This window comes from Benincasa hispida, chromosome 1 (genome assembly GCF_027475165.1).
Source record: "Benincasa hispida cultivar pf3 chromosome 1, pf3_genome.v1.1, whole genome shotgun sequence".
NCBI classification, from domain to species: domain Eukaryota; kingdom Viridiplantae; phylum Streptophyta; class Magnoliopsida; order Cucurbitales; family Cucurbitaceae; genus Benincasa; species Benincasa hispida.
This window is the reverse complement of record NC_143478.1, coordinates 82,122,003-82,137,126: the sequence shown is the minus strand read 5'-3', so window position 1 is coordinate 82,137,126 and position 15,124 is coordinate 82,122,003. Positions and strand designations below refer to the sequence as shown.

The window sequence follows — 15,124 nt, the reverse complement described above, 5'->3', positions numbered from 1 at the left end:
TGTTATCTGAGATTAAGTATCTTAAACTATTATTTATGAATTCCATGGATTTCTAAGCAGGTTAAGGTTATAGGTTAGACAGCAAGTGTCGTGAAAGGGCTGGTAACTGCTATTGTCACATTCTCTTTTAGATTAAGAGAGTAACTTGGAACGGGGTGTGACAACTTTTAAAGATAATAATTAAGTGTATAGCAACATTTTTAAAGAATTATAATAATTAAGTGTATGATCTATCACTAATTACTATATTTCCAACTACCCAAAATTAAATGTTGAGACTACATAATTAAATGAAGGACAATATTAAAATAACTCACCCATTTTAACGATGCCCCGATGAAGATCCGTACGCTCAACCCCTCACCAAGCTTCTGTATCTTCTTCCCGGCACAGTTACACTTATCCGCAGACCAAATAGTTCTTTCAACATATATGCCACTAAAATAATCTTAATTTGGATTTTAATCCCATTAGCATTACTCATGATACAAGTCTATGATGAGTAACGATCTTTCGAAACAAATAAGTAAATAATCAATGACGATCAAATGATAAAATTTCAAATTTTAGAGACTCGATACGTGAAATTTTACTGCTTTCCAATAAAAATAAATAGCAAAATTACTATTTTATGTATTGTATTACTGATTTAATCAAATTTTGTATCAAAATTTAAAAAGAAAAAATGAGTATTTTCTTCTAAGTAAATAACTCGGTACACTAAACTCTGAATTCCTTTAAATTAGGGAACTACGCAAAATAAAGATTGAAGAAAATCCCAATTCTTAGCTATAACCCATATCCACATCATCCACTCAAATGTGAGTAAATGTGAACTTCAAAAACGGAGATCACCAAATAAGCAGAAATGTCAGATGACTTATCCTGGAGAATTTACAAGATTAAACAACTGATAAGAACCTTGAAACAGCCTATTGCAGAAGCAGCCAGAGGGTCAGTACCTATTATTAACGATTAGCGCAGTCCCTTGCCCAATGACCAGGCTTACCACATTTGAAACAGGTTCCCAGTGAAGAAGATTGACTTCTGCCAAACTCAGGAGGATTTGGTGATGCGAGCGATTGTGAGCAGTCTCTAGCCCAATGCCCTTCACCCCCACATTTATAACAGGAACTGGAAGAACCAGTTCTCACAGTCACAGCAACGCTTTTGCTCGCGTCGCTTGTGTTACTGTAGACCTTAGAAGCACTCACTTGATTCTTGGTTGCCATGGAAGGCTCCTTGCACCACTGGAAAAACCCGCAGGTCGCCTGCAGAACAGATTTGAGTTCAACTGACGAGGGATTACAACATGGAAATCAATCCACTGTACAACTTATGCAACTTGCAAGCATCATAACATTTTCAGATAAATGTGTTCAGAATTCAGATGATGTTGAGATTCATCCAAGTGAGGGAGGTGACAGAAATTACAATTACCACACAAGTACAAATTTGAAGAGGTGCTGGAACTGGTTAGATCATGGTGGACATAAGATAATTATAGAAGGATAAACCTTGGAACGGTTTCATGACAAAGTGCTACCCAGATGAACATGAAATTTCTCATTTCAAGGAGTCATCAGTGAAGCATCCCGACCATCTAAAAGGCAGGGAGGAAAAGTAATGAACGATAATCCACTTATTCTCTGTATGTGTATTCCCTCACTTTTTCATTGAAATATAAGTTGAGGAAACGACGATAAAATTGAAAAACAACAAAAACACAAATCCAGCCAATTAAAGAGGGTTGGTAAACTATCCCAAACCTTAGAACACTGTTCAATTACAAAAGACGCCATACCCCAGCCCAAAACACAACCTGACCCCTTAAAGGCCTACGCTCACACTCATGCCCAACAACCGTGCATCACCTCCAAGTCCCCTGAATAACTTTTTCTGGTGGTTATTCCTCTCTTTACTTCTCCTAGAGTAGGTATTCACGATTGCGGGCCTTACACTCTCTTCAACTAACTTGTATGGAGAGTTGGAATTAAATTAACTTGTTCTTGATTGTGCTTAAATTGCATTATATGAGCCTATGATGGTGTTTTCCTTGATAAGTCATCTCAGTAACTTCATTAAGCACATTCTTATTATATGCTGTCCACACATGCATTGGTTCCTTTCCCTTAAGTTTGCTTTCTTTCCTTAGTTCATATACTGTAAATATAACACCCGTCTTTTTACACATCACTCATTTAATAAATAGGCAGAGTAATTGGCGACTAGCTAATTGCTTGCAATAATTTCGGCCACCTTCAAGGCCATAAATTATAGTTTTCAACTTCCAGCACAATCAATTGAACTAAAGATGAAAAGTCATAAAATTGGGACCCTAAATTAAATTTGAAAGAACGAGACGAATCTACAAGAAGCACTAAATTTAGCCAAGGATTAGAACAAAATTTATTTTCTTCCAATCAGTAAGAATGAAGCATCAAATGCGTATACATTTCAGAAGCTTTCCCACAGTTCAGTCGGATAATTAAAAAGTCCATTACATTCTTAATATGACATTGAAAATTAAGCAACCCGAAATCTAATCATGAACAAACAGTTTTGAGAATTACGTCATCACAAGACAATAAAAACTGCTGCATAAACATTTGTATTATAAACATTACCTGGTATGACGGACAACGATAGAATTGCTGCCCAACATTTTCCCCTGTTTTGGCTGTCAGAATTATGCAAGAACCAGCACCACAGGGGCACTGAATATCTGAAAATGATGAGCTTGATGCACGATTTTGGCTTCCATAATTCATCATTACAGGGACACTGTCACACCACTCAAAGAATCCGCAGCCACCATTTTCCTGAGAGCAATTCAATGTACATGAGAAGAAAGGAGGGGCATGCTATATAACCGTGTGATGATCAATAGGTATTGCGTACAGAAAACGATTTAAGAATCTTAATACATGTTTATATAGTTTTAACAAAACCCAACATCAATCAGATGAAAAAAGACACGAGCTCATCAGAACTCGAAATCACTGATCCATTTCCCAAGTTTTCGCGGCAACATTATGACTCCAACAACGGCGATAATTAGGAAAGAGCAAGAAATGATACTATCAAACGGGGAGGGGAAAAAAAAGGATGAAGACAGCCTCCCTCATCACCTGCCGGACGGGACATTTGTAGAATTTTCGACCGCGATTCCTCTCTGTATTCGCAGTTAGTATTGAACAGACTCCCAATCCGCAGGGGCATGCTTTCTCCGCAACAGAAGCATCATTTCCAGAAGCGCTGAAAGATCCTCCACCTCCAGGAGCATCACAATCTCTAGCCCAATGCCCTAATTTCCCGCATTTGAAACACGAACCACCACCTTCCGATTGAGCAGTAGTATTTGCAGAAATGGATCCTTTGTTGCCAGAATTGACTTTCCAACCAGAAATTTGAGAGAGGAGAATAGGGTTTCCTTTCAAAGCGGCGATGTAGATCCCTTCTGCTTCTGCATTGAGGGGAATTTTGTCCGAAACCTCCGCGACAGCATTTTTGGGGGGATCGATGATATGATTGGGGATTTTCCTGCGTTTACTAGCTAGGGCAACAGCTTCAGCTGCGGCCACCGCTGAAAGGAAATCTTCATCGTTGTCTTCTTCGAGATCGAAATCAAAATTCCTCTTAGCTTCGGATTTCATATCTCTTTTCCCCTCTGTGATCGGACTATGTTTGAATTTTGCCTCTTTTTCTTCTAGGGCTTTGTTTCCCGCCTTTGGGGTAACTAGCACATAACACGTACAAATAATAATAATAATAAAGAATAATTTTTAAAAAAAAAACCCATAAGTTTGGGGTCTAATTTTTGTTTGATCTTTAGCGGATAAGGATGTGATTTTTGAGTTTTTATTTTTAAAAATTAAGTTTATAGACACTAGTATCACTTCCAAAATTCTTCTTTTGTAATCTACTTACAACTCATGCTTTAAAAAACAAGCCAAATTTTAGTAACTAAAAAAAATAGCTTTTAAAAAATTGTTTTTGTTTTTAGAATTTGATTAAGAATTCAGTTATTGTATTTAATAAAGATGCAAATCATGGTAAGAATTGAGGAGGAAATAGACTTAATTTTCAAAAAACAAAAAAAAATGAAATGGTTACCAAACGAGACGAAAAATTTCACAAAATGACCCAAAACCCAAAAACTTTTCTACCACTGACCTTTTGCCCATGCGAAATTCTAAAATTACCCCAATTTTTAAAAAGCCTTGAGACCGCACCACATTTCTTCTTCCTTCAACGATTTCTTCAGCCCTTCATTCAATGTGCATTCAATACACCACCAATATTCCACTAAAATATTTATTCCCAATTAATATTCTTCCAATAGCATTAAAGAGAATGGAACTTCACTCTCAATATTCACTTTCTGTCGTCAAACTCCCCACGAAATTCTCTCATTGTTCTCTCGTAGCTTTCTTTTAGAGTTTCAGCCCAACATCTTCTTTGATCGCTTTCATCGTCAGATTTAGTCCACATTTCTTCTTCCTTTAACGATTTTTTTCAGCCCTTCATTCAATGTACGATTTCTTGTCCCAAATCGCTTTCATAATAAGTGTCGTTTAGCATTAAATTACAATACAATCGTTTATACATTACTATGCGATCATGTATAAATTATTATACGATCGTTCATAAATTACAATACGATCGTATAGTAAATTATAAACGATCATGTAGTAATTTATACACGATCATTTAGTAAATTATAAACGATCGTGTAGTAACATATACACAATCGTTCATTACAATATAAGTGTCATTTAGCATTAAATTACAATACGATTGTTTATACATTACTATGCGATCGTTTATACATTACTATGTAATCATTTACTACTCAATCGTATTGTAAATTATAAACGATCATGTAGTATTTATATAGATTGCATAGTAATGTATAAACGATTGCGTAGTAATTTATACACGATCACATAGTAATGTATAAAAGATCACATAGTAATTTATACATGATCGTATAGTAATTTATACATGATCGCATAGTAATGTACGATTTGGTGGGAATTAGGATGAGTCTGGAAGAAATTATGTTGGTGGTCATATGAAAGGTTTGAAAGTCAAAAATGATATAACAATCAGTGAATTAGTGAGTATGATGCACCAACGACTGAATATCGATCCAGATATATTGGTTATACACATCAAATGTTGCTACAATCTATTGGTCCCGACTCCCTCGATTGACATAGTCGAAGATGAAGATCTTAGCTTCTTTTTAGAAGGCAATGATGCATCCTGGATGTCATTATTTGTATCAGTTACACCTTGCAAAAGTCATGGAGTACACACGGACAATATGTACTAGCATTGCAATCCAACTGATCAACCGAATCCAATTCATACCACGTCTTCACTTGACGATCATATTGAGCCATGCAACTTGTGGGAGACTGAAGTAAAGCTTGGTTTGGTCAGAATAGTGAACCCAGATGTACTTCACAATTCAATAATGAACATGGATATGGACAATCTTCAGGATTACAAACTTCTCCAACACCTAACATCCATAGTCAAACCCCACCCGCTCCCGTTCCATCAGTTGTGATGCCTTCGGTTCTAATGCATTCCACCGTTCCAACTAACCATTTGTTGATATACCCAGTGAAGGAACTCTTAAACAAGAGTATCTATGAGCACGTTCAGATCTTTCCTATTTCATTGTGACTAACACACACATGTGAAACAAACAGATATGCATTTAAACACTAATTATAGGCATGCTTTGACAAATAAAATACAACACATTGAGTAAACGGACCAGTTGAAGACTATCTTCACTAAAACTCAATCCAGTGGAAGCGACTCCTATACAGTCTTTATCGCTCATCAATCAGTCGCTAACAGCACCATGATTGTCTATACGAACGACAGCGCACGAACAAGCAGCAACCGGGGACGAAACCACCATTTGAAGCCCTTGGTATTCTTGGAGTGAGAATCCAAAGAGTGGGCTTTGATGGAATTGGTTGAGGAAGGAGGAAAGGACATCTTGTAGAAGGACAAGCAAGTGGGAGATAGTAGGTGACTATCGTATAGTCGGGTGCTTGTCGCTTAGAGAAAAGTACACGATCGTGTAGGTTTTACTAAGCGATCGTCTAGCAATTAATAAGCGATCGTTAAGAAAAGCTCGACGCGCTAAACGATTGTTTAGAGAGGGTGAGCGATCATTTAGAGAACGCGTGCAATCGTTTAGTGCGTGGGTGTGCGATCATTTAGGCGATGGGCGTTATCGTATAGGCTCTCAACTAAGCGACCGTGAAGTTTCCACGCCGTGAGCAATTTTTTCGAACTCCTTACAAAATGAAACCAATTTTCATTTTATTCTTCAATTACAATAACCAAAATTGATCTTCCCACTATCGCACGATTCAAGAGAAATTTTCGGTCAATTATCACATAATCGACCAATTAATTAATAAATGAATATAATCATATTATATTCTTAACCTATAGTTTGATAACATATATTTACTATAGTAATTTCTCCTCTACTTGATATAGATCATATTTATATCTAATTTCCCCCAAAATAATGTATCTCATACATTTAGTCAACTATATCATATATCATTAATCAGTTCAATTATATCATATATAATCGAACTTCCTTTTGTCAATTTGAACATTTCAAACTGACCCAAAAACTTATTCTCAACTTTATCCAAGCTACCAAGGGGACCTTATGGACCTGTGGCTTGAAGCTCCAACGATACGTCAATAGCTGACTAAACTCTTTAGCCACGAGATCCACCATCCGTTAACTGCCAAGCATTTCACTAAAGACCAACAGCTGAACTCTTCTTACCATAGATATATTTATATGTCCATAGAATATAACAATCATGAGTACAATGACCCTTCACAAATGCTCGTAAGTACAGTTGGGCCAATTTACCGTTTTTCCCCTGTAGTTACATCTCACTTTTTAAGTACCACTGATTCCTCTAATGAACAATATAACATAGTCCAACTATGTGTGAACACCTCTCGGGCCAAGAGAAGGTGTGAGGCGCTACATCGTTCAAGCCCTAGAATTATCCTTTAAGGGAGTTATTTATCTATTTATCCTTGCTTCGGGGAAAGAGTGAATTCCATCTTGTGTAGTTGAGTTCCCAGCTCCCAAATCAGACGAATCCCCAAAATGGTAGGTTTGAGTCGGCGACCTGGCTACTCGCACCCATACAAATCAAAGGACCGCCCTCAATGGCAGGAGTTCTCAACTCACTCAGGATTGAGGTCATGTTACCTATGGTCATCCTAGTGAAGTGATGTCTCTATCATGAACAGTGTTATATAACGAGAGGTTAACACTTCGTGGTCAAGTATTATACAAACTCATTGTATAGGACGCCCCCACTCGTATGTTCTTTACACGAATGATCAGAATTAGACCACCTGTGACAAATCACAGCACTTGTAACCATTCCACAAAGCGGGCCGCATCCGTAGCGTTACCAGGATAAGGTTTCCCTCCTATATCCATATACTATAGACCATTTTGGTTATCACTTAAGACATGATCCACTTGTATGTCACCACATACATGCTTAAGTTACATACAAATAACCAGGGATTTTAGGTTTATTGGTTTATGATAAAGTAAATAAAACAAACAACTAAGCAAAATCAAGAAGTGAAGTAAAATATCATATATTATACATCACAAGCATTCATACAAACTGTTTACAAACTACAGGACACGAGACTTTAGGGCATCAACCCTAACACCCAGACCATCAGAGCGCCCATTATATGACAACCACATCACAATACCACATGACTGTCTGAATGGCGAGGATAAAAAGGTCGGTCAAATTTTCTTTATGAAATACGATTTACTAGTTAAATTATCAATGCTTGCAATAAGAATGAACTTTGACTACTGTGTAAAAAAGTCAACAAAGAGCTTGCTAACTATCCAATGTTTGGTGGAGGAATGCAAGTGGAGTGTCCGTGCAAAAAAAATGAAAGAAAGTGATTCTTTCAAAGTGACGAAATATCCCAATGAACATACATGTTCTCTTGAAATGAGAACTAGTATCAACAAGCAAAAAGTTGGGTTATTGGACACTGAATCAAGTCCAAACATGAACAAGTTGTTCGAACCTACCACCCAAGGGATGTAATTAAGGATGTCCGACGAGATTATGGAGTGAACATAAGTTATGGGTAGATTTATCGCACTAGAGAGTACAGATTGGTGTATGCACGAGGGTCGCCAAAAGGATCATATGCTATCGTTAGGGCATATGGCGAGGAACTCAAGCTTGGAAATCCAGGTACGATATTTGAGGTTGAAGTAGAGGACGGACAACACTTTAAGTACGTCTTCATGGTACTTTATTCGTGTTGTTGGGGTTTGTGCCCTAAAGTCTCGTTCTATAGTTTGTAAACAACTTTGTAAGAACACTTGTGATGTATAATATATATAATATTTACTTCACTTATTGACTTTGCACATTTAGATGTTTTTATTTTGAATAGCTCACGATGTGTTAAGCAAGAGATGCGTGAAAATTGTGTTAAAGAGTGTGTCATCGCTTAGAAAATCAGTGCTTGCACGATCGCTTACCTATATAATATTGCTAAGCAATCACTTACCGATTACACCCTCGCGTTATTTACTAAACGATCGTTTAGCTCCCGATATTTATTAAACGATTATATAGACGATCGCTTAATTTTTCCTACACGATCGTTTAGACGATCGTTTACCTTTTCCTACACGACCATATACTTCACCTAAACATTCAAGCATCTTGTTATACGATAGACGAGCTCATCTCCCACTTGCTTGATCACTGTGTACGATCTCTCTTCCTCCTCCCCTCTGCCAAATCCAAACAAAGTTCACACTTTGGATTCTCACTCCAAGAATACTAAGGGCTCTGAATGGTGGTGTCATCTTTGTTTCCTTCTATTCATGTGGAGACTGTTCGAGGTAGACGATTGGGTTTTAGATTTGCTGTGAAGAATAAATCTTTAAGTGGTATGATCTCTCAATCTCTTTAGCATTATGAATGCATTTTAGTATGTTTGAATGTACATGTGGGAATTCTGTCATAATGTATTGGAAATATCCACTTCCACTCGTAGGTACTCTTGAATAAGAGTTCCTTCATGTGTATCAGGGGCTTTTTAAACTGCATCTGCTTAGTAATCGTTGTTGATGAGACCCATTTGCATGAGAAATACAAAGGTATGTTGTTAATAGCAACGTATATCAATGGTAATATCAACATATATCCTATCGCCTTCAGTATTGTAGATGGTGAGAACGATGCATCATGGACTTGGTTCATGACTCATTTGACGGCTTTGATAGGAGATGTTCCCAATTTAGTGATTATATCAGATCGTCACATCTCAATTGCAAAGGCTGTTGCAAGTATATTCCCTGATGCATTTCATGCCCTATGTATATACCATATTTGGAACAATTTGGTTGACAAATTCAAGAATAGGAACATAATCCCACACTTCTATCTAGTGGCAAAAGCTTATAGAATGTTTGAATTTCAGATGTATTGGGCTAAGCTCCATCAATATCCTGGTGTGATGGCCTATCTTGAGGAGGTTGGATTACAACTGTGGGCAAGGGTTTATCAAGTCTATTGTAAGTATGACAAGATGACGACAAATATAGTAGAATACCTCAATAGAATGTTGAAAGATGCACGAGAACTACCAATCATAAAGCTATTAAAGCATATCCACGAGTGGCTATAAGGTTGGTTTTATATCCGACGTACACATGCAATGGCATGTACAAACATTATAACTGATTACGCAATGAGTATTCTTAAGGAATCAAAATTGATGTCTAGAACATGTCGTGTTTCTCCAGTGAATATGCATATAATTAATGTGGACGATGGATATTTTGGGGGGGGGGGGGGGGGGGGTTGGTTTATCTTCGTTCACGGATGTCCCACTCCGCCCCGAGCCCGCGCTCTTGAGCCCGAGGTGAGGCGTGATATTAACTATTAATACTTTGGCTAATCTACTGGTTTCTTTTCATTATGTTCGCAGCGGAAAATATTACATGTTTTTATTAGAAACTAGTTTACAAATTCAAATTTACAAAAACATGGAAACCCTATCCCGGTAACCAATTTTATTCACAACTATTTCCAAACTTGTGGTAGACCTTAACCAACACCGCAACCTGGACTCGTAAGCTACCTACAAGGTAAATATAGAGACAAACCATGAGCTTTTACAAAGCTCAGTGAGTGGTAACACAAATACAAATCTTCCACAAATATAATCATGTGGTTCCCAAGCGAACCTCCAACGAAACATGCAGCTTTCACGAATCCACCTACACACACGGTAGATGTTTAACATACAATATCATAACCACAATATCAACCTATGTGCACATAGCTCTTCCTATCATGGGCTCAGAAACTAGGTCCGTCAGCCCTCTGACCATCCCATTTTAAGGGTTTTTCTGTCCCACAGGCTCAGGCACTAGACTCCTCGATCCCCTGACTATCCTGTAAGGATTCACTCTGGGCTCAGGTTCTAGGTCCTTAGACCCCCTGACTATCCCAACATCATACATAGCATAACCTACAACATATTAACTTTACAATATGCTCAAAAGAAAAAACGAAGAAAGACCACTCATAGTGAGTTTGTGGAGAATTTTCCTCGCAGTTCACCCGGTTTCCCTAGTTCTACTATCGGATCCTATTCCAGTTTTAAGCTTAACTACAATGTGTGAAAATGTGTGAAAATGTCTTAACTATAATACCTTAAAGTTTCACCTTCAAATTTCTTTGCGAAAGTTCCGAGTCTCAAATTTATTTCTCCTGGCCCGACTGTCTCCTTTCTGGTGAGCACCTCTCCGTTTTCCTTAATTTTGACAGCTTTAAGTTTAGCATTTCATTGAGGCAACTTATACAGAAACTACACTTCATTTAGAAGCTTTTGGTCTAATAATCACCTGATTTGCACGAGTGGTTTGGAAGAACTTCTTGTTTGAAGTTGGCTTTCGTGTCTGTCCGTACAGTTCTGCCTCCTCCGCGTCCTTGCTTGTATCTCTGACCCACAATTTTGCTTTCCTTCCTCTTATTTTTCCTCTCTTTATGATCTTTAAGAATGATGTGTAGGTTGAAATGGGGCATCCTCCCCTTTTATAGGCATCCAAAAGCCCTATTTGTTCGACACCTTCTCATCCAAGTGTTTCCATTAGCGATTGCCAACCTCCAGTCCTTTCCACCTCCTGCTTGAGGTATCTTCACCTTACCCCATTAACGTAATGTTTAATCAACGCAATGTTGGGTGTCCTTCTCTTACATAGCCAACGCATGGGACTTAATTTTGTATGTCTCCTCATGCACCCACCTCAAATCCTTAAGGCTTAAGATTTCTTCCTAGCAAGCCACATGTCTGATGACGTCCTTCATATGAGCTCATCCTTCTTATGCATCCATTCCACTCAATATGCGTTCACTAGGGTGATGACCAACACCCCTTCTCAATGTATACAGCTAGCCTCGGATATCAACACATAGTGTAATCAAGAACGCATAGTAGGTCATCAACACATAGAATGAATTCAACACATAGCAACCCTTGGTTCCCCTTGGTTTTCAACACAGCACCATCGCAACCCAATTCACTCAGTCATCACAAACCTTAACCATTGCAAGAGCCAACCACCATGTGTCCAACCTAGCCCATCACATGGCCTATGTTCAATGCATCCATCGTCAACCTCCAACGCATAGCAAGGTCGCACGACACCAACGCATCGCTCGTATGGGTCGCTTGGCATGGGCGCTTAGAATTGACACATGGCTCGCTCGACCGCATCGACGTATAGCCGCTTGGCCGCATTGACACATAGGCGCTTGGCTGCATCAGCGCATAGGAGCTTGGCCGCATCGACTTACCATGACTCGCTTAGCCGCATCGACGCATCGCCGCATAGGCGCTTGGCCGCATCGACTTAACATGGCTCGCTCGGCCACAATGATGCATGGGCGCTTGGCTATATCACCGCATAGGCGCTTGGCTACATCGACACATAGGCGTTTGGCTAGGCAATGGCCATCAACGCATGGACGTTTGGCATGAGCATTGGCGTCGATGCATAGGTGCTTGGCATGGGTGTTGGGTATCGACGCATGCCACCCTCCAGCGCCTGCCTTGCCCCACGTCCTAGCTTACCCTGTGCACCCTCGCATGCCCGTGTGCCACCCCAATGCATCACCCTTGGCTACCTTCCTTCAACCGCATACCATCCTCCAACGCATCCGATTGAGCCTAATGCGTTGGTCTAACCTCCAAGGCATGCATCACTCCCACTTCAACTTCTCCCTTTGCCCAAGCAATCTCTCCAAGATCTTATGGCAAACGCATAACAATGCCTAAACACTTAGTCAACTTTACAGTAGGATTTTAATTAACCACATCTTCACCATTTAGGATTTATTTCCAAAGTACTCAATTCCTTTTCATCACGTAGGGTCCTTCCTACTCTTATCCTAGAATTTAACTCTTAGTTAATTCCTTTTATTTTATGCTATAAGGGAAGATGGGCTCTGGGTTTCACAATGGATATGTACGTCTATAGAGTTTAATTGCCTCGAGATCTCGTGCTCTCATGCAATATCTGTAGCGACCCTGAGAAACATTAATGTTCAAACATTATGTGCAAAATGGTTTACAGTTGAGTGTGTGCTTGCTGCTTATGCCGAACCAATTTTCCTAGTTGGACACAGACAAGAATGGGTTCAAAAACCATATAAACCAATTCTACCACCGCAAAAGGTAGTAAGTGTAGGTCAACGTCAAACTGTCAAGATACCTTCAAAAGATAAGGAAAAACATATGGAAATGAAATTTAAAAAAAATCATGTTAACAAAAATCATACTCAAAAGATAAGGAAAACAGAGATGCATGTTTTTCTTTAATCTAAAAATAAAAAAGAAATAAAATTAAAACAGAAATCATACCCAAATATGTTATTATTCTTCTTCTGTTAACATGTTTTTAAAGTAAATACAATGGATTAATAATAAATAACTTGGAAAAGTTTTCAGTTTATGCATTTTAATATTTGTATTGTATAAATTTAAACCGTAAAATAATAATTGTATCAACTGAAACTTTGAACTTCTCATAAGTGTATTAATTAATACACCTTAGACTTATTTTTAAAATATCATGCAAAAAATATAATTATTTTCAGTTTATACATTTTAATATTTGTATTGTATAAATTTAAGCCGTAAAATAATAATTGTATCCATTGAAATCATGAACTTCTCAAAAGTGTATTAATTAATACTCCTTAGACTTATTGTAAAATACCATGCAACACATAGAATTATTTCTGGATCAATAAAATGGACAATTAGAATTGGTGGAAAAATGTGGGAAAATGTTGAACATACAAGTAAAAAATGTTGAACATACAAGTCAAAAATACAAGTAAAAAATATTGAACATACAAGTAAAAAATAGACAATATTCTCACAAGGGAGAAAATGTGGGAAAATGTTGAACATGCAAGTAAAAAATACATAACCATAATGCATTACAACTAAACAGTCCCCAACAAGTACAACAAAGAATAGACAGAACGTAAAACTTATGAACCTCAAACTAATTACAAAAGATATGTTCGATTAGTTTGGGCCCTACACGGAAGAAAAAGAAGTGTAGTTAGACCATAATGTATATTAATACGATTAAAGTAGTAATAAAATATACGAGATCATAACTTTGTTTATATTCAAAGTGAACGAAAATCGAGATAGTCCACAACTAGGAGGCAAAATAATAGGTTAAGGGCCTAACAAAAAAAAAATGTTAGCGAAAAATCTTACTTTGATTATAAGGAAAAAAGAAGGCATACCTTATATGGAGGAATAAGTTTGTTAGAAGTGGAAGAAGGAAACAAAGTATATTGCAACAACCAGACAGCACATACGATAATGTAAAATGGATTTAAGAGAAAATTGAAATAAAAAGGAAGTATCAGGGATATCCCAACACACTTTACCAAAGGAGTCTATGAAGAAGTCTCAAAAAATATGAGAAGAGATTGAGATATAAGTAGAAGACACAATAAGGGTAGTTGGTGAGTAAAGTTAGGTACACTTAAGTGCACCTAACCTCAATAAATTCAAACAGTAATTACAATAAACTCATATTAAAGACAGTCAACTAAAAAATAAATAAATTAAGTAATAGTCAGGTTAATATTAATTGGGTGGTTGAGCTAAAAATGGACATAAATACAAAATACGGACATAACAATACAGATTAGAAGACCTCAGAATTTCAAGAAGTTATTTCATTGTAACAAATCCAACTACAAGCAAAGAAAATAAATAGTTTCAATATTTCTAAAATTGAAGTCAAATTTAAATGTACAAAAATTAAATTTATTTGAATACTAAAAATAAATTCAATGGAACGGAAAAAAAAATCCATTCACTAGAGTTAGAACAGAAAATAGATTGAAAGGAAATAAAATTAAAACATAAATCATACTCAAAAGATAAGGAAAAACATATGGAAAGGAAATTTTAAAAAAAATCATGTTAACAGAAATAAAATTAAAACAGAAATCATACTCAAAAGATAAGGAAAACAGAGATGCATGTTTTTCTTTAATCTAAAAATAAAAAAGAAATAAAATTAAAACAGAAATCATACCCAAATATGATATTGCAGATTTTTGGAACAAACCATCATCGGCCTTCAAGGAAAAAAAAAAAGAAAAGAAAACATACCTGTTTTTGTGGTGGATTGACCCCCACCAAGCTCTAATAACACGGTCAGCATCCCCTACTAAGAATTCACTCACCGTCCAATTTCAATGGAAAAGCATACTAAAAACGGTAAGGGAATGACACATGCTTTAATATTGAAGCGGCAAGAGGAAATCTGGATCAAACAAGTATGGAAGACAGTCAGAAAAAAAAACACATATCATCAAGGGAAGGAATAATAGAGATAAATTTAATACAATTAGACACGAATTGAATATAATATTATAGGAGTAAACCCTAGATAGTCACAAACATGCTAGATAAATCAGAAACAAGAAGACAACGTGGT

At 37.1% G+C, this 15,124-nt stretch overlaps 1 protein-coding gene across 1 annotated transcript; it reads right to left on the bottom strand.

Moving 5' to 3' along the window:
- Window positions 1-766: 766 nt before the first annotated feature.
- Window positions 767-3,737, bottom strand: LOC120090354 (uncharacterized). The gene is made up of 3 exons (XM_039047962.2): window positions 3,132-3,737; window positions 2,628-2,822; window positions 767-1,271 (listed from the first exon to the last, which is right to left on the bottom strand). The coding sequence occupies exons 1-3, from the start codon at window positions 3,654-3,656 to the stop codon at window positions 969-971; spliced, it is 1,023 nt and encodes a 340-aa protein (XP_038903890.1). The 5' UTR covers window positions 3,657-3,737; the 3' UTR covers window positions 767-968.
- Window positions 3,738-15,124: the final 11,387 nt, after the last annotated feature.

Bases quoted from the DNA above. Each gene is read 5' to 3' on its own strand.
- LOC120090354 (XM_039047962.2), bottom strand. From the start codon at position 3,656: ATGAAATCCGAAGCTAAGAGGAATTTTGATTTCGATCTCGAAGAAGAC. The intron at 2,823-3,131 runs GTGATGAGGGAG...AATTGCTCTCAG, and splicing joins ACAAATGTCCCGTCCGGCAG to GAAAATGGTGGCTGCGGATT. The intron at 1,272-2,627 runs GTAATGTTTATA...TCTGTTCTGCAG, and splicing joins ATCGTTGTCCGTCATACCAG to GCGACCTGCGGGTTTTTCCA.